The sequence below is a fragment of the Cervus elaphus genome, chromosome X (assembly GCF_910594005.1).
Source record: "Cervus elaphus chromosome X, mCerEla1.1, whole genome shotgun sequence".
NCBI lineage: Eukaryota > Metazoa > Chordata > Mammalia > Artiodactyla > Cervidae > Cervus > Cervus elaphus.
Window position 1 is genome coordinate 71,817,056 of NC_057848.1, and position 19,623 is coordinate 71,836,678.

General features: G+C 45.5%; 1 protein-coding gene and 1 pseudogene across 6 annotated transcripts; one reads left to right on the forward strand and one right to left on the reverse strand.

Moving 5' to 3' along the window:
* LOC122688978 overlaps positions 1-19,623 on the reverse strand; it is a 735,084-nt pseudogene that overhangs the window by 582,038 nt on the left and 133,423 nt on the right.
* On the forward strand, positions 915-3,691 carry LOC122688972 (melanoma-associated antigen 10-like). 6 transcript variants are annotated; one of them, XM_043894996.1, is made up of 4 exons: positions 915-1,424; positions 2,042-2,080; positions 2,224-2,312; positions 2,653-3,691. In XM_043894996.1, exon 4 carries the CDS (start codon positions 2,673-2,675, stop codon positions 3,468-3,470), a length of 798 nt encoding a protein of 265 aa, XP_043750931.1. In that variant the 5' UTR covers positions 915-1,424; positions 2,042-2,080; positions 2,224-2,312; positions 2,653-2,672; the 3' UTR covers positions 3,471-3,691. The 6 variants fall into 6 exon arrangements, 5 of the variants coding, with proteins under 5 accessions (XP_043750931.1, XP_043750930.1, XP_043750932.1 ...); XM_043894998.1 differs by lacking the exon at positions 915-1,424 and adding an exon at positions 1,451-1,520; XM_043894994.1 differs by lacking the exon at positions 915-1,424 and adding an exon at positions 1,458-1,559.

A 19,623-nucleotide genomic window follows, 5' to 3' on the forward strand; every position in this document is an offset into this window, starting at 1 on the left:
ATATTCTATGGTATCACTTATATGTGGAATCTAAAAAGATGATACAAATAAAATTATTTACAAAGCAGAAACAGACTCAGAGAACAAACTTATGGTTACCAAAGAAGAAAAGCAGGGGAAGGGATAAATTAGGAGTTTGAGATTAACAGATACACATGACTATGTATAAAATAGTACTACTGTGGTGCTGGGGAAGACTCTTGAAAGTACCTTGGACAGCAAGGAGATCAAGCCGGCCCATCCTAAAGGAAATCAACTGTGACTGTCCACTGGAAGGACTGATGCTAAAGGTGGTCACCTGATGGGAAAAGCTGACTCACCTGGGCTCTGTCTTCTCCGCCCCTGAGTCCCTGCTCCTCGCACCAGGTCCCCAATCTCTCAGAGACCGGGATGTCAGGAAGTCAGGACAGGTCTAGTGTGTTCTTCTCACCCCAGGGGCTCCCAGGGCTGACGACAGAGGCGGGAATCTGTGGGGTCCCTTCAGTCCTCCTCAGAGACCTCATCTTGCCTCTGGGTAGGTCTTCGGATTCTCTCCTCTCCCCTACTAAGCCCCCAGCCCTTAAACCAGGACTCCAGTCTCTCTGAGACCCAGATGTCAGGAAGTCTGCTCCCTATATTAGGACCCCAGTCTGAACCCCGTATGTTAGGAAGCCAGCTGCCTGTACCAGGTCCCCAGTTTGAGACTGGATGTCAGGAAGTCAGACCCCTATACCAGGTCCCCAGTCTCTCTGAGACCTGGATGCCAGGTAATGCAGCATGTGCTCATCCACCCTCTGTGCTCGCTGAGCCTTGATGTGAGGGTCCCACCTCTGGTCAACATACGGGGCATCCCTGGATCTGCCAGGGCTCAAGATGAGGTCCCTGAGGGAGGATATAAGGAACCCCACAGATCCCAGGTAAGCAGAGGGAAGAAGCCCAGCTCCCGTGGAGTTTCAATTTGGGGACTCTGAGGGAGGACTGAGGGGACCCTGACCCCAATCAAAAGAGACCTCAGAGAAGCCTGTAGCTGCTGTTGGTCCTTGGCGGCCGTGGGGTAGGATGAGCCCAACATGCGTGGTCTCACTTCCTCACATCCGGATCTCAGACTGGGGACCTGGTAGGGGGGCTGACTTCCTGACATCCGGGTCTCAGACTGGGTACCTTGCATATGGGGCGGGGCCTCAGGTGGTCCAATTCCCAGGTCCGGCGGGGTGTCAGGTTGAGGACCCTGAGGAGGAGAACTAGAGGACCCTGGACCCCAATCAGAGGACACCTCAGAGAAGCTCGTTTCTGTTGTCAGTCCAGGGCAACCGTGGGGGTTGAATGAGCGCAGCGGGCACGGTCTGACTTCCTGACATCCGGGTCTTGGAGAGACCGGGCCCGGGTATAAGGGGCGGGGCTTCAGTTGGGGAGAGGCGAGAATCCCAGGTCCTGCTCGAGGCAAGGTGAGGTGCCCGAAGGAGGGCTGAGGGGACCCTGCGTGAGGCCCAAACGAACCCCGCAGATCCCCGCCCCTGTAGTCGGCCCTGGGAGCCCTTGGGGTGAGAGGAGCACACTCGGCCTGTCTGCCTTCCTCACATGTGGGTCTCAGAGAGACTGGGGACCTCGTGAAAGCGGCAGGGTCTCAAAATGGCGGACGGGACAATTCCCAGTCCTGCCTGGAGCCCAGGCTCCATGTGAGGATGGACTGAGGCAGATAGACCCCAACAGGGAGGCAGGGATCCTGGCCCTTGTGGGGACTTTTGGAGGCCCTAGAGCGGGGTGAGCAGGATGAGCAGTTTCTTGACCTCTGGCTTAGGGACCTCAGGAGGTGAGGTTTTTCGGGCGGGGGGCGGAGGCTTTAGGTTGGCAGAGGCTGGACTCCCCAAACCCAAGGGAGGACTGAGCAGACCCCTGCCCCTGTGGTCAGTGCTGGGAGGCCAGGCAGGGCGTGAGGAGGAGCTGAGGACCGAGCAGCTCCCCAGTCTAGGACCCGCAGGAAGCCCTGGGCAGGTGTGGCCGCATGTGGGGCCCCTCAACACTTTCTATTCAGGCTCGGATCTTGTTCTGAATTTCCATGTAGGTCCTCAGAGGGGAGGGACCAGGTCGTGCCAGCGGAAGGGTGAGCACTACAAGGGAGCCCTGAGGGGACCTCCCACCACACAACTGGGGAGACCTCACAGAGTCCACCCATCGTATTGTCACGGAAGGCTCAGGGCTGTGCCACAGGATACCCCCGAGGTGCCCCCTCCCTTTCTCTCACAGGAGCTCCAGGAACCAGGAGGCGAAAGCAGAGGACTGGCACTCGTGTCCTGAGGGCAGAGAGCAGAGTCCAGGCAGTACCAGGAGTCAAGGTGAGGAGGGTTCCCTGAGTGTGCACCAGGGGCTCCCCATCCCAGAACAGTGGGGACCCCACAAGGGCATAATCCCCCACCTTGTCAGCCCCGGACATCTCAGTCTGTGCTGGCTGCACCCCGGGGAGCCTCCTTCAGGTATCCGGGGGACTGGCTGTCCCAAAGGCTTGCCCCTATGAGGTCTGAGAGCACCCCTCAAGAGGAGACCTGTAAGTGGCCTGTGTCAGACCGCCCAGCGTGTGGTTCTCAGCTGAGGCCATTCACAACCCCTCTTTCCCCCAGCCAGGCCGGTTGTCCCCGTCTGACCCCTGCCTCACTCCTGGCTGTGGTTTGATCCCAGGCATCCCGCTCGTGGTCGAGATGAGTGAGCTGAGCAAGCCCGAGGAAGACCACCTTCAGGACCCAGGCGAGGCCCAGGGCCCGGAGGAGGCGCAGCTCTTGGGGGCTGAGGCGGGGGAGGCTGCATCTGCCTCGGCCTCTTCCCCCAAAGTGTCCTCCTCAGCCACTGGGGAGTCCTTGTCCCAGGAAGCTCTGAAGCAGATGATAACTAGGCTGATGAAGTTCCTGCTCTTCAAGTATCGAGCCAAGCAGCTGACCTCCCAGGCGGAAATGCTGAAGAAGGTCCTCAGGGATAACCAGGAGTACTTTCCTGTGGTCTTCCCCCAAGCCTCGCAGAGCCTGCAGCTGGTCTGTGGCGTGGAGGTGAAGGAGGTGGACCCCAGGGAGCACACCTACGTCATGGTCCCCATCCTGGGCCTCACCTGTGATGAGATGCTGAGCAGTGGGCGGAGCATGCCCAAAGCTGGCCTCCTGGCAGTGGTCCTCAGCCTGATCATGTGGGGTGGAGACCGTGCCCCTGAGGAGAAGGTCTGGGGAGCACTCAGCAAATTGGGTATGTCAGGGGGGAGTGTGCACTGTGTCTTTGGGGAGCCCAGGACCCTTCTGACCCACGTGTGGGTGCAGCAGGGGTACCTGGAGTACCGGCAGGTGCCTTACAGCCACCCTGCTCGCTATGAGTTCCTGTGGGGTCCCCGGGCCTATGCGGAGACCAACAAGCGGGAAGTCATGGCGTTTCTGCTCAAGTTCAAACAAATGACTTTGAGGGCCTTCCCACGGCAGTCTGCAGAGGCTGCGAGGGAGGAGGATAAGGAGGCCTGAGCCAGAGCCGCAGCCAGGCTGATCCTTCCCTCTGTGATTGACGAGGGAGCGGTCAGCCTTCTCAGAAGTGAGGGCTGGGGCGGTTTGGGGAACTGGTGTATAACATCTTTGGGTTCCTGTTGTCTACAATTACAATGACATGGAGATTCATCTGTTTTCCTTACAAAATTTTCAAACTTTGATTGTTTTCATAGAAGGCTAAATAAATTTCAGTGTCTTAGTTTCGTGAATGATGTTGATCAGTGTGTTTGTACTTACCCAGTTCAAGAACAAGAGTTTTGCTGTTTCATAAAAGAGATTGGAAACTCTTCCATTGTGTTTTGTGGTCCTGAACAGGATGCAATGGAATTGGAATTAGAACTGTTTTGGAAAAGTGAGCTTACTTAGCAGTAATATTGATGGGGGAAGAATGAGCTGATAAAAGTAATCGTAGTGAATTCATGCTTCTGTCCTTCTTGTGTGTCATTTTCAAAAACTAAATTATCTCTTGTTCATTTGGGTTTGTCTGGCTTATTTAAGGAAGTAGCAGATAATTAATTGGGCCCCCTGCTCACTGGCTCATGTATTCCGAAGACCTTTATGGAGCCTCTGCTCTGTGAAAGCCTGGGTTAGCAGTGGGGACCCTAGGAGAAGCTGGACACCCCCACACCTTGAGCAATGCTCTAGGAGCCGTAGTCACACAAAGAAGGTGGAGAGAAGTCCCCTAGTCGCACTGAACAAGGCAACACAGGGCGGGGCGGTGGGGCTCCAGGAGGAGCACTGGAGTGTCAGTGTCTGAGCCAGGGCGTTCCGGGGCTTTGGGAAGCTGGGTTCCTTCTGTGGGACGTGATGGTGATGAGGCTGTGTGGTGACATCCCTCAGACTTGCAGACATTGTGTCTTGGGGGTGACGGGAAAGTCTGAAATGGATGACTGCTCTGAGGTGTCCTTTTGCATCTTGGATAAAACACAGAGAGGTCTCTTTCTGGGGCAGGAAGGAAGGGGTCCTGGCTGTTGTTGCACAGCTGTTGACCACAGGGGCAAAGGAGGTGTTTTCTACCATACCCCCACCATCTGCTTGGAATCCTGGAGAAATGCGAATGTTGCTTTGAAGTGTGGCTCAGTATTCCCTGGACTGGCCCTCCTCTCTCTGTCCTGGGAAAGCTGATTACCAAGTATATTGAAATGACTATTTATTTGGTCATCTGGACTTTATTTTGTCCACTTGTAAGCATGGTCTAGATTTCAGTGGGATGAAATGAGTGAAGAGAAGCTGCTAAGTGGACAAGACCTGCTAGGTGACTGGTTCCTGGGAACTTTGAGTCCCAGCTGGGAAAGACACTGCTCCCCACCCTAAAACACACACAAACACCCGAATTGAATAATATATCCTCTAGGAGGAAAACACACAGAGCAGCGATTTTGACTTGTTTTCTATTCCGTTTCCTATTGAGCTGCCAATTCTCTGAGGTGTCTTGAAGACAAAACAATTTCCAGAGGAGAGAGGGACAGAGTCTGAGATCCGAATAACATGAGAAATAAGTACTAGCCAGGAAAGATGCAACATCCAACAGTGTCCCCAGGTTCAGGCAGGTTCAGAAGAGTGGAGGCAGCGGAGACTCACAGGGAAACGCTGTGCCTGGCATCAAAAGGCAGGAGCGACTTCCGGGCCTAAGGAGGTGGTGAGGTCACTGCAGTGGGGGGTGCGGACGGGTGCAGGGGGCTGAAGGGGCAGCTCTCCCTGCTGAGTGCCAGAGAACAATGGGAACAGGAGATGTGATTCTGGCCACGTATGCGGCAGCTGTCACATAGTCAGTGGACACTTGGAAAAGGTGGAGAATTTCAAGACCCACGAGACCTGCTCAGACTTTCTTCCCCCAAACAAAGATTTTGTCGTTATAAATTCTAACCACTGTTCTTTGTTGACCATCTGCTAGGCAGTGCGGAATTGGAGAGATGTCGGGTACTCCGCCACCTTTTGTCTACCTCTCTCCCTGCACACATGGGGACACGACCCTGCCAGGCCTCTTCACTTAGGAAGGGTGATGTGATGACCCGTGACCAGTGAATTTTGAGCAGAAGCATTTCTGTCACGACCACTTCTTTTGAAGGGACACATCCGCCCGGGGGGGAGGTTAATCCTCAGTCAGCACAACACACAGGCACAGACCACTCCGAGTGTGGTTTCTCTCCCAGAGACAAAAGTCCAGCCCCTCTGAACCTCAAGAGAGGCTGCCCCACAGGAATTCCACCCACCCTCAACACACACCCACAGCCTGTCCCCTCCCACCGTGAGCTGCACTGTCAGCCCCCTCCCTCAGGGCTCTGCTCAGTCTCCATCAGGCCAGCAGCCAACTGCCAAAGGCCCCTGTTGGAGCTGGGGGCATCCTCCTCATGGGGCCTAGCCCCGAGGCTACCCACCCCTCCTGCCTAAAGCTCCACCTCTCCCCCAAAACCTGGCCTAGGGTTTTGTCCTGCCTGTCCGCCACCCCCCACCCCACCACTGAGAGTGGATTAGGCCCTGGTCCTGATGACCTCATGTGTGTATCTTTATCTGGAAGTCCCAGAGCAGCATCTCCTTCCACGGTGCTTCAGGTGGAGCCGACGGGACTCGACACAGCCGCTGGGTGAGTCTCCTCGTGGTGCGTCAGTAGTAACCATTGCCATGGAAGTGCGGGACACATCTCTATGATCCCGAGGTGTATCAGACCATTCCCTGTGGAATCCCACGTGTTCGAGTAAACTCAGAGTCCTGTGAATGTGACTGTGAGGTCCTGGCTTTTGACCTGAGTATGAGAGACAGAAGGGTGTTTGATCAGTCATCCACGCGGCCTGCTAACCTTGGTGTCCCCAGTCAGGCTGCTTGAGCAGAGGGCAGTCTCTAGCAGATGCCTGGGAGGACGCTCTGCCAGGCACCAGAGGCCCCAGACTCCAATGAGGATTAGGAAAGGAGCCAGGCAGGAGAGGACTCGCGGGTCCCAGGGGTGCAGGCTGCAAAGAGGGTCGGCCGCCCCAGAGAAGTGGAAGCAGCAAGCCCCTGGAGATCCCATCAGACTTGCCCGGGGCTGGCCGGGAGAGGGAGTGGGGAGCAGATGCTGCTGCAGGTGAGCTGCCGCCCCGGCCTCCATGAGGATGTCTGTGCTCTGGGGCCAAGGCCGGGACCACAGCCCAAGGGGGCAGTCCACGAAGGATACATGGCAGCTCTCTTAACAGGTACTCCTCTTGCCCTTCAATGGATATGACTGTTAGGTGTGGTTGGGTTCTTGCTCTGGGTACATAAGAACCTCAGGCCTCCGGCTGCTAGGAGGCCCAAACTGCCCCCCTGCCCCCACCGACTTATCTGGAGGTCATTTCTAGGATCCAGCATCTTTAGCAGCAGCTTCTGTGTGGACAGACACCATCCTGTTCCCAAGCTGATCTTGCCCAGGGCATCACAGATTGGACAGGCAACTCCCCTGGGTTAAGGACTCTCAGCGAATGTTCTGTTCCTCTGAGAAGTCCGTGTGTTTCCTAATGGCTTCCCTGGAGGTTCAGTGTTAAAAGAATCCGCCTGCAATGTGGGAGACTCAAGTTCGATCCCTGGGTGGGAAGATACTCTAGAGGAGGAAATGGCATCCCACTCCACTATTCTTGCCTGGGAAGTCCCATGGACAGAGGAGCCTGGGGGAGGGGGGAGGGGCGGTGTTACAGTCTATGGGTTCGCAAAGAGTCGGACACATCTGATCGACTGAGCACTCACACGTACGCACAGCTAAAGGTTTGCTCTGGACCCTTGTATCTTTGGCAAGACACTGATCCCTGCCTGGATCTTGACAGACTTCTTCTGTGGCAAATAACACTGGCAGACGTCTTAAAGTGGTTTTTGAGCAAGTACAGGGTTCCAGGTCTATACCTGGCCTCAGTTGCTGGCTCTTGCCATATCCAGGCAAAACATCCATGAGTTTGGATCAGGGCAGTGTTTGTGGGGCTAGAGAAAAAAGTGGATCCAGAGATGTTTCTGTGGTGGAAGAGGCCCAGTTAGTATATTATATGGGATTGGAGGTTAAGGGAGAGCAAAAGTTGAAGTAGCAAGAGTTGTTTCACACTTAGAGGTTCTGTATGCTTGTGTTTGGTTTCCTTTCTATTTCCTTTTTAACATACTCAGCATGTTTTGCCCAAAGTTTCCTTGCCTTTTTATTTTGAAAATAGACTTCATTTTCACCTTTTCCTTTGTAACCCTTTTAACCCTTGTAACCTTTTAAGATTTGAAAAAAAAAATGTGAAAATAGCAGAAATCTCTTATGCCCCTCACCCAGCCTCCCCTATTCCTAATATCTTACATTAATATGATACATTTATTACAATTAATGAGGAAGTATTGATGCATTATATATTATCAACCAAACCCATACTTTACTCAGGTTTCTATAAGTTTTACCCACTCCCAGATCCTGGCCAGGAAACTACCCTAACCTTTAGTTGTAATGTCTCCTTGGGTTCTTCTTAGCTTTAACATTTCTTTGTTGTGGATGATCTTGAGAGTTTTGAGGAGTACTCAGTAGATGTTTTCTACAATGTCCCTTGACTGGGATTTGTCTGATATTTTACTTGTACCTAGTCTGGGATTATGAGTTTGGGAGAGGTATATGACAGATGTAAAATCCCATTCTCATCACATTGTATCAAGTGTATATACTATTAGCGCAATTGATCACTGATGATGCTCTCATTGATCATCTGGCTGAGGTAGTGCTTGTCAGGTGTCTATGCGATAAAGTGATGGTTTTATGCCCCCTTTCCATCCTATCCTCTTTGGAAGAAAGTCACGATGTGCAGTCCATGCTTCAGGAGTGGGGAGTTATGCTACACTTTCTACAAGTGGGAGTGTCTGCATAAACTGGAATTTTTCTGTGCGGAACACTTGTCTATCCTTATTTGTGTAATTAAGAAATCATTTATGTTTCTCAGTATGGACTCGTGGTATTTTTATTACACTTTGGGTTAAAATCCAATACAACTTTATATATTTTCATTTTCAAATTGTTCTCGGATTGGCCATTGGGAACTCTTCCTGTAAACTCCCTTTGTATATACCTTTGGAAAAACCCCTGGGAATGTTGCTTCCTTTTTTGAAAGTTTTTTGAGCACTTCTTTTTTTTTTTTTTTTTTCACACTGTACAAGATACTCCAGGCTCATTTTCCATATTTCCTGTCCCAATTCTAGAGTCATAAATCTTTCCATGGAGCCCTTGTTCCTTTTATTGTCGGATGTTATTGACAAAACTCGATCTGTGCCCTAAGTGTGCTCATTGGTACTGAAGGGTCATTGCTTCTGGGCACCCGTTGGTTGACAGGGCAAAGAATTATATGTGTACTTCTTATCCTGTGTTTATTTATGTATCTAGAAATATTTTAGATGGTAATCATTTTGTGGATATGACACCAGAAACACAGGAAACAAAAAAAGAAAAACATAGATTAATTGGACCTCATCAAAATAAAGAAAAAATCTATGCATCAAAGAACACAATCAAGGATGCTACCGTAAGATCCAGCAATTTCACTTCTGTGTATATTCAAAAGGAAATGAAAATAGGTTATCAAAAAGATATCTGCACTCCTAAATTTATTGCAGCATTGTTCATAATAGCCAAAATATGGATACAACCTAAGTGTACATCAGTGGATGAATGGATAAAGAAGATGCAACATATTCAGTATACAGCCATGTGAGAGAAGGGAATCCTACCATTTGCAACATCCTGGAAGGAGCTTGAGGGCATTATGGTAAGCGAAATAAGTGAGACAGAAGAAGATAAATACAGTTTGTTATCACTTACATGTGGAATCTAAAAAGGACAAACCGGGACCTCCCTGGTAGTCCAGAGGCTAAGACTCTGTACTTCCAATGCAGTGGATTTGATCCCTAATTAGGGAACTAAGATCCCACATGCTGAGCAGCAAGGCCAAAAATAAAAAAATAAAAATAAATACAAAATAATTTAAAAAGTAAAAAGGACAAACAGAGAAACAGAAAAGGGAGTGGTTCTTACCAAGGGTTAGGGAATGTGGAAATAGGGCGAGATCGTTCACAGGGTACTAGCCCCAACTTATAATACTAACAAGTTTTGGGATCCAGTGTACAGCAGGATGCTCATAGCTCACAATTCTTTGTCAAATACTTGACTATTGCTAAGAGAGTAGAACCTCTACGTTCTCAACACAAAGAAAGAAATGTGACAGGATGGAGGTGGTAGCTAATACTATGTCAGTAATCATTTCACCATTTATAAATGTATCAGGTCAACATGTCAAGATTTTTGCTTGAACTCCATCCCTCCTTGCTAGTGAGGATTCTCTTCTAATGGAGTAAACCTAAGTACAATGGTGGTGTCATTCACCCATGTGATGCTTCCAGATTTCATCAAGAAACAGTTCTCAGTGTGAGTGAAATTTTAAACGTCCCTTAGGAGATGCTGTCACTTCTGGCTCCAGTACACCATCCCACATGACACTCTGGAAACCAGTCTGCAGATCAGAATCCTTTCTGCTTGCTTTAATTTTTCAAAGTTGGCATCTGTACATTGTCCGACTTTTTAAATTTCAAAATTCCCTTACCTTCCTTGACCGAACAGCAGGAATACCTAATGGAACTAGAGGACACTTGCAGGTTAAGAATTGTTTTCCTGGTTCAAAGATTGATTACTCAGAAAGCGTCACCTCTCCCCCCACATGCAAATAGAGAACAGTCTGAGTCCATTTCCCAGCTTTGACAATTACCACCACAGAGTCGAGTTTAGTAAACACCACGTGACAGAGCAAGATGCAACAGAGCAGCAGACATAGGTGAAGGCTGTCTAACAGTATCTCCATAGTGCTCTGCTCTCCTAAAGTCCTATTCTGAATTTTGCACGTGGTCTATGGCCTTCAAGTGTAATGGATCTTGTATACTTTCATCAATTAAACTGTCTTTGAAGTGAACTTGAAACACACTTGATTAATCCTTCAAAAAGTGATGAATTACTCTTGGTTCCAGTTATCTGAATGAAGAGTTTCAGAGAGAGACCCACCTGCCCTGGATTAGAGCCAAGTCCTCCCCACCCAGGGGTCAGGAGCCAGAATCTCTCCCAAAGAGATGAGCATCTATGTTGCAATATTTGTAGAGATAATAAACAGAGACCTTCATTCTTGATGTAGAGGAGCCTTAGTTCTTGGTCACATTGCCCTGACCGTGGGCTTTCCAGGCCATTTCCTCAACTTTAGGGTTGAACCCAAAGTCCAGGTTTACAGAGGCCAGGACAAGGCCACTCTACCCCTGGTCCGACTGTATCTGGGTCTTTCCCACTCTCCCTCCACAAAACTCTTTTTGCCAACCCCTGCCAGCTTGGAGGGGCTGCACAGAGAGCTAGCTCTCCAGGGTGAGATCTTGAGGACACCCTTTTCCCCCTCTGGGAACTGGAGAAATGATCTGTAACATGGTAACTCCATGTCTCCCACTGACTGTTAGCAGTTGCTCCTGTGATGAGTAAACTCCAATGTCTGCAGAAGCTGTGCTGAACTGAGACTGGCTGTGATTTATTTCCTAGAACTCCATCGCTTTCTTGAGGAGTCCATGTAATTGTCCTTTAAGGTGAGGAAAAAAACCGTGATACTCAAATATCTGTGCACTACACCCTTAACTCAGTGGACAGCCAGAATGCCCTGCAGTGTGTAGAGCTCAAGAGTAAAGTGGTGAGGGATAAAGAGGGACTCTCGTGGTTGCCACAACCTAGTTTGATGCTTTACATTTTTTTGGCCACTCAGCATGCAGGATCTTAGTTCCCTGACCAGGGCTCAAACCCGTGCCCCCTGCAGTGGAAGCACAGAGTCCTAACCACTGGACCATGAGGGAAGTGCCTACAATATTCTTAGCCAGTACGCCTCAAAATTGTCCATGTCATTGGGAAAAAAAAAAAAAAAAAAGGAAAGTCTGAGAAACTCACTGCAAAGAGAAGTTTAAGGAAATATGACAGCAACATGGACTGTGGTAAGCTGGATGTGAAATGATCTTCTAACCAAAAAGAACATGAGGTAAAGACTAAATATAAAAATATAATATAAGCTAATCATTGTTATAAGATTACAAATATTAAATAAATTAAACCTTAATATTAAGTAGTTCGATCAATTAAGTAACTAAATTAATTTTGAACATTACATATGAATACATTAAACACAAATTATTATGAATATAATACAAAAATAAAATATAAAATCTATTTTTCTGGAATTGAGCTTCAAGAGTTGCTTGTATATTTTTGAGATTAATCCTTTGTCTGTTTCGTCATTTGCTATTATTTTCTCCCAATCTGAGGGCTGTATTTTCACCTTACTTATAGTTTCCTTTGTTGTGCAAAAGCTTTTAAGTTTCATTAGGTCCCATTTGTTTAGTTTTGCTTTTATTTCCAATATTCTGGGAGGTGGGTCATAGAGGATCTTGCTGTGAGCTCTTGAAGCTCAATTCCAGAAAAATAAATGACCCAGTCAAAAAATGGGCCAAAGAACTAAACAGACATTTCTCCAAAGAAGACATACAGATGGCTAACAAACACATGAAAAGATGCTCAACATCACTCGTTATCAGAGAAATGCAAATCAAAACCACAATGAGGTACCATTACACGCCAGTCAGGATGGCTGCTATCCAAAAGTCTACAAGCAATAAATGCTGGAGAGGGTGTGGAGAAAAGGGAACCCTCTTACACTGTTGGTGGGAATGCAAACTAGTACAGCCGCTATAGAGAACAGTGTGGAGATTTCTTAAAAAACTGGAAATAGAACTGCCATATGACCCAGCAATCCCACTTCTGGGCATACACACTGAGGAAACCAGATCTGAAAGAGACACGTGCACCCCAATGTTCATCGCAGCATTGTTTATAATAGCCAGGACATGGAAGCAACCTAGATGCCCATCAGCAGATGAATGGATAAGGAAGCTGTGGTACATATACACCATGGAATATTACTCAGCCGTTAAAAAGAATTCATTTGAATCAGTTCTAATGAGATGGATGAAACTGGAGCCCATTATACAGAGTGAAGTGAGCCAGAAAGATAAAGAACATTACAGCATACTAACACATATATATGGAATTTAGAAAGATGGTAACGACAACCCTATATGCAAAACAGAAAAAGAGACACAGAAGTACAGAACAGACTTTTGAACTCTGTGGGAGAAGGTGAGGGTGGGATGTTTCGAAAGAACAGCATGTATATTATCTATGGTGAAACAGGTCACCAGCCCAGGTGGGATGCATGAGACAAGTGCTCGAGCCTGGTGCACTGGGAAGACGCAGAGGAATCGGGTGGAGAGGAAGGTGGGAGGGGGGATCGGGATGGGGAATACGTGTAAATCTATTGCTGATTCATGTCAATGTATGACAAAACCCACTGAAAAAATAAATAAATTTAAAAAAAATAATAAAATATAAAATCTGTCTACATCAGAGAAAATATGGCCCACAAAGTCAAAAATATTTACAATTTAGCTATTTACTGGGAAAGGTTCTGATCCCTGGTGTAAAGCAAAACAGCATTAATATACTGAGGGATTTATAGCATGGGTAGAAGCAAATGCCCCAGGCCCAGATCTGTAACCCTGTGATGGAAGACTCAATAACAGCATGGCAGACACCTAAAACTTTGAGGGAGGGCGGTATTTCACTCTGTAAAGAAAAACTTTTGTGAGAAGTGACTTTTGTGCTATTTTTGTATTATCTTACCACTTGGTCATCTAGGCAAATCCATTCAAGGGAAGTACACAACAGAGTGAGGAAACTAAATAACCTCCACTCTGTGTGAGAGGACCAGAAGGAGAGTGTCCTGGTAGCCAAAGAGTGAGGGCAGATAGTGGGGAAGAGCAAATATGAGCAAGGGATTCCAGCAAACTCTAGGAACTGGACTTCGACCTGAGTGGTGCATGCAAGAATCTCACCAGTGACAGAATACCAAAAGCATGGAGAATTGAACCATTGCCCAAAGGGCAGGCTGGGCGCTGCATGATTCACAAACACTACGGAGCTAAATATCACTTCATCAACCACAGCAAAATGCACATTTATTTCAAGCACATGGGAAACATTCACCAAGATAGCATCCTATATCAGCAAAACAAATTTTAAAACTTAAATGATGCAGAGTATGTTCTCTGACAAGAAAAGAAGCAAACTAGAAATCAAACAATAAAGAAGGAGAAGAAAAATCTCAGAACACTTGGAAATTAAACAACCATCCGTATGTCAAAGAGAGATTCTCAAGGAATTAGAAACTTCACTGGAATGAATTAAAATGAGAGTGCAATGTATTGCAATTTATGAGATGCAGCTAAATCAGTGTTAAGAAGGAAAATTATAGCATTTAATGTTTAGATTAAAAAAGAAGAAAGTCCTCAATCAATAATCAATACTTCCACCTTAACTTAGAAAAAGAGGAGAAAACTTTACCCAAAGCAATCTGAAAAGAAACAAACCAAAAACAGAAGAGAAAAAAAAAAAATTGAAATCAAAAATAAAGAGAGAAAAAAAAAAACAAAAAACACCCTTCGGGGTTGGGGGGGAGAAACTGGTTCACTGAAAAGATTAACAAAATTGATAAAACTCTAGCCAGATAAACAAAAATCAAAAAAGAGAAGACAAATTACTAATATCAGAAATGAAATACTATCACTACAATTCTTCAAGTCCTACACTAAAGATGTTGGATGGATATAAAGGAAATACTAAGAACATATCTATGTCCAGTATATAAATTCAAGAACTTAAATGGAATTGTACCATTTCTCAAAATCCAGAAAGTACCCAACTTGCCCCTGATGAAAGGCACAACCTGTATAGTACTACAACTATTAAAGAATGGATATCACATTTTTAAATTTTCTAAAAACAAAATCTTAAAACCTCAGAAACATCAAAAACTCAAGCAGAAATTATCAGAACCAATGTTATCAGAACTCTGAAAAACAGTCAAAAGTTTGCACCAACTAAACTATCAAGATTGTGAGCTCCTCTGTGTCAGGCTTACTGGTCATGCTCTGTGGTCCTGGTGTCCACCATGGGCCTTGGCACTCAGTGGGAGATCAGAAAGTGTTTGCTAAATAATGTCCTACTCACGGCTCCTGCAATCTGGCTGGATCAATCTTATTTGGCCCCCAATACATGTAAAATGTCAACACGACCATAAACACAAACAGGAACAGTGACACAAGTACACCTCTGCAAACATCTGTGGAGAGGTGCCTGACATTTACACAGCCAACAGAGACAGAACTGGTTGAGTCCATGGGTAGCTTTAAAAAATCCCATTTAACAGTATCTCCTTTTTTTATCCTTCCATGTTCCTAATATCTGGGTTTCCAAATTCTCTCCTGCTTGGCTTCCTAAGGAAGTTATTAGCAACATGAGGAAATCATCACCTCTAGGATGGAAGGATAAAGAAAGGAGATACTGTTAGTGGAACCTAGGTGTTGGATTCAATAGTATCCAGAACCATGATGGGCCAATCTCATGGTTGCATGGCTGGAGCCATGGAGAATATGGAACAATTGAAGGACAAGCCACCTGATGCAGAGGAAGGAGAAAAATCTTTGACTGCTCTGTCTTCCAGGATTCTAATCTCTTGCTGGTGTTTCTGGTTAGCTGAACCAAAATGGCAGCCAACTGTTGGCTAGTTTGATTGCAGCCTGCCAGAGTCGGCCCCTGGATAATCTAGAACAGAGCAAGGAGAAATGAGGGATGGATTTGGGAATGCATAAGCTCAGGATTGCCTTTTTACAATAACAGATTGAGCGAGAAAAAACAGACCTACATCGATACAGAAAAGTATCTAATAAAAGTCAACATCCAGTCATCATAAAAAGAAGTGTAAGTCCCAAAGTATTCAACTCGGATAATGTGTTTTGGGGAGGAAGACCAGAGAGACAAAGTGCCATTCTTATCACATCATATCAAGGGTACATACTATCCACATGATTTATCTCCATTGTATTTACCTTGATCACCTAGCGAAAGTAGTGTTTGTCAGGTTTTCTCCTGTCTTGAGCTCAGATACAAAAGAAGGAACAGAGAAAGTTAGCACTTGGGTCATTTCCTAAATAACCAGCCAGAAATCACTGCAAACTGTGGCTAACTTGTCACACAGATTACAACCCAACAGAAAATATTCAGCTCTATTTCCTGCAGTGAAACAGAAGTCTTCCAACATGGAAAACTATAAAAGGGATCATGGTGTAAATAGAGAATATATGGTGGTTTGTGTCCAACTTAGAGGGACCCTGAATATCAGAGGAAGGAGTGTGGACCTTATTTTACATGCTAAGTTGGTTTAGTCATGTCAGACTCTTTGTGACCCTATGGACTGTAGTCCTCCAGGCTCCTCTGTCCATGGGACTCTCCAGGCAAGAATACTGGAGTGGGTTGCCATTTTCTTCTCCAGGAGATCTTCCCAACCCAGGGATCGAACCTACGTTTCTTATGTCTGCCATTGGCAGGCAGGTTTGTTTCCACTGGCGCCACCTACAAGCTTTTCTTTTATGGGTGGTAGAGAATTAAGCAGCAGAGTGACATGATGACACCTGGGCTCATTTCATCCTCCTCAGTTCCTTTGGTGAGTGGGATTTGGATCTGTTTTCTGATATACTATCCTCACTGGGTATGAGGAAGGCTTAAATGTTCTCAGTTTCCGATGTACTTATGAATACAACAAAAGAAGGGCACCATTTAAACTCCCATCTAAGAACAATCCTTAACTCATTTTGAGATCAAGGTGTTTCAGTAAGACACACTTTCAGCTCTCCTGTGTTCTCTTTTTTCTTTCAGGTCAAACTCCATCCAGTGACTGCTTGACATCATGGCCTCAAACCCAGGAAAGTAAGAAGTTTTGATGAAGAGCTGAAAACACCACCGGAGCATCCTCATTGTGTATTATGGGCTCTTGAACCTATGGTCATGTGCACCATTGCATTTCCATCTGAATTGTGGTCATAGGCCTATTTTTGTGCTTAGGCATCTATCACCTTATTCTTTTGACCTCTCTGTTGCTAGAAGGGTGGATTTGCTCACCAAACACAGTCTCGGGTCCTTTTGACTTAAGCAAAAGTGAAACAGAATTACTAAACACTTGTGTCATACACTGCCTTTTCTGTAATAGTGGCAGGAAGACCAGGCCTGGAATTCGGACTTTGCAGGCACTTGTTTCTTCTGTACTGACAGCTAACACATACACTATCAGAGAAGGGTCAGAATGTTTATTTTCTTAGAAGAGTCAAAGGTCTCTGTGTCTTGAATGCACCAGAGGATATTTTAGGAAAGGACTGGGGTTTATACTTCTGGAAGTCATCAGAATATTGTACTCCTCCAAACGTAAATTGCCTTCTTACTGTCCCTGGTTAGTCATCTCCTCTTAAATGCCACTTTGGTTCTCCGAGCAGTTGGAGGACATGGGCTCAGCTTGTCCTTCTATGAGGAGCTCTTTCTTGCCATCATTTTGTTCTTTCACAGCAGTGATCAGATTTTCATTATAAATGGGATTTTTTAAAGCTACCCATGGACTCAACCAGTTCTGTCTCTGTTGGCTGTGTAAATGTCAGGCACCTCTCCACAGATGTTTGCAGAGGTGTACTTGTGTCACTGTTCCTGTTTGTGTTTATGGTCGTGTTGACATTTTACATGTATTGGGGGCCAAATAACATTGATCCAGCCAGATTGCAGGAGCCGTGAGTAAGACATTATTTAGCGAACACTTTCTGATCTCCCACTGAGTGCCAAGGCCCATGGTGGACACCAGGACCACAGAGCATGACCAGTAAGCCTGACACAGAGGAGCTCACAATCTTGATAGTTTAGTTGGTGCAAACTTTTGACTGTTTTTCAGAGTTCTGATAACATTGGTTCTGATAATTTCTGCTTGAGTTTTTGATGTTTCTGAGGTTTTAAGATTTTGTTTTTAGAAAATTTAAAAATGTGATATCCATTCTTTAATAGTTGTAGTACTATACAGGTTGTGCCTTTCATCAGGGGCAAGTTGGGTACTTTCTGGATTTTGAGAAATGGTACAATTCCATTTAAGTTCTTGAATTTATATACTGGACATAGATATGTTCTTAGTATTTCCTTTATATCCATCCAACATCTTTAGTGTAGGGCTTGAAGAATTGTAGTGATAGTATTTCATTTCTGATATTAGTAATTTGTCTTCTCTTTTTTGATTTTTGTTTATCTGGCTAGAGTTTTATCAATTTTGTTAATCTTTTCAGTGAACCAGTTTCTCCCCCCCAACCCCGAAGGGTGTTTTTTGTTTTTTTTTTTTCTCTCTTTATTTTTGATTTCAATTTTTTTTTTTCTCTTCTGTTTTTGGTTTGTTTCTTTTCAGATTGCTTTGGGTAAAGTTTTCTCCTCTTTTTCTAAGTTAAGGTGGAAGTATTGATTATTGATTGAGGACTTTCTTCTTTTTTAATCTAAACATTAAATGCTATAATTTTCCTTCTTAACACTGATTTAGCTGCATCTCATAAATTGCAATACATTGCACTCTCATTTTAATTCATTCCAGTGAAGTTTCTAATTCCTTGAGAATCTCTCTTTGACATACGGATGGTTGTTTAATTTCCAAGTGTTCTGAGATTTTTCTTCTCCTTCTTTATTGTTTGATTTCTAGTTTGCTTCTTTTCTTGTCAGAGAACATACTCTGCATCATTTAAGTTTTAAAATTTGTTTTGCTGATATAGGATGCTATCTTGGTGAATGTTTCCCATGTGCTTGAAATAAATGTGCATTTTGCTGTGGTTGATGAAGTGATATTTAGATCCGTAGTGTTTGTGAATCATGCAGCGCCCAGCCTGCCCTTTGGGCAATGGTTCAATTCTCCATGCTTTTGGTATTCTGTCACTGGTGAGATTCTTGCATGCACCACTCAGGTCGAAGTCCAGTTCCTAGAGTTTGCTGGAATCCCTTGCTCATATTTGCTCTTCCCCACTATCTGCCCTCACTCTTTGGCTACCAGGACACTCTCCTTCTGGTCCTCTCACACAGAGTGGAGGTTATTTAGTTTCCTCACTCTGTTGTGTACTTCCCTTGAATGGATTTGCCTAGATGACCAAGTGGTAAGATAATACAAAAATAGCACAAAAGTCACTTCTCACAAAAGTTTTTCTTTACAGAGTGAAATACCGCCCTCCCTCAAAGTTTTAGGTGTCTGCCATGCTGTTATTGAGTCTTCCATCACAGGGTTACAGATCTGGGCCTGGGGCATTTGCTTCTACCCATGCTATAAATCCCTCAGTATATTAATGCTGTTTTGCTTTACACCAGGGATCAGAACCTTTCCCAGTAAATAGCTAAATTGTAAATATTTTTGACTTTGTGGGCCATATTTTCTCTGATGTAGACAGATTTTATATTTTATTATTTTTTTTTAATTTATTTATTTTTTCAGTGGGTTTTGTCATACATTGACATGAATCAGCAATAGATTTACACGTATTCCCCATCCCGATCCCCCCTCCCACCTCCCTCTCCACCCGATTCCTCTGCGTCTTCCCAGTGCACCAGGCTCGAGCACTTGTCTCATGCATCCCACCTGGGCTGGTGACCTGTTTCACCATAGATAATATACATGCTGTTCTTTCGAAACATCCCACCCTCACCTTCTCCCACAGAGTTCAAAAGTCTGTTCTGTACTTCTGTGTCTCTTTTTCTGTTTTGCATATAGGGTTGTCGTTACCATCTTTCTAAATTCCATATATATGTGTTAGTATGCTGTAATGTTCTTTATCTTTCTGGCTCACTTCACTCTGTATAATGGGCTCCAGTTTCATCCATCTCATTAGAACTGATTCAAATGAATTCTTTTTAACGGCTGAGTAATATTCCATGGTGTATATGTACCACAGCTTCCTTATCCATTCATCTGCTGATGGGCATCTAGGTTGCTTCCATGTCCTGGCTATTATAAACAATGCTGCGATGAACATTGGGGTGCACGTGTCTCTTTCAGATCTGGTTTCCTCAGTGTGTATGCCCAGAAGTGGGATTGCTGGGTCATATGGCAGTTCTATTTCCAGTTTTTTAAGAAATCTCCACACTGTTCTCTATAGCGGCTGTACTAGTTTGCATTCCCACCAACAGTGTAAGAGGGTTCCCTTTTCTCCACACCCTCTC

Bases quoted from the DNA above. Each gene is read 5' to 3' on its own strand.
- LOC122688972 (XM_043894994.1), top strand. The intron at 2,081-2,223 runs GTGAGCACTACA...TTTCTCTCACAG, and splicing joins CAGGTCGTGCCAGCGGAAGG to GAGCTCCAGGAACCAGGAGG. The intron at 2,313-2,652 runs GTGAGGAGGGTT...GTTTGATCCCAG, and splicing joins AGGCAGTACCAGGAGTCAAG to GCATCCCGCTCGTGGTCGAG.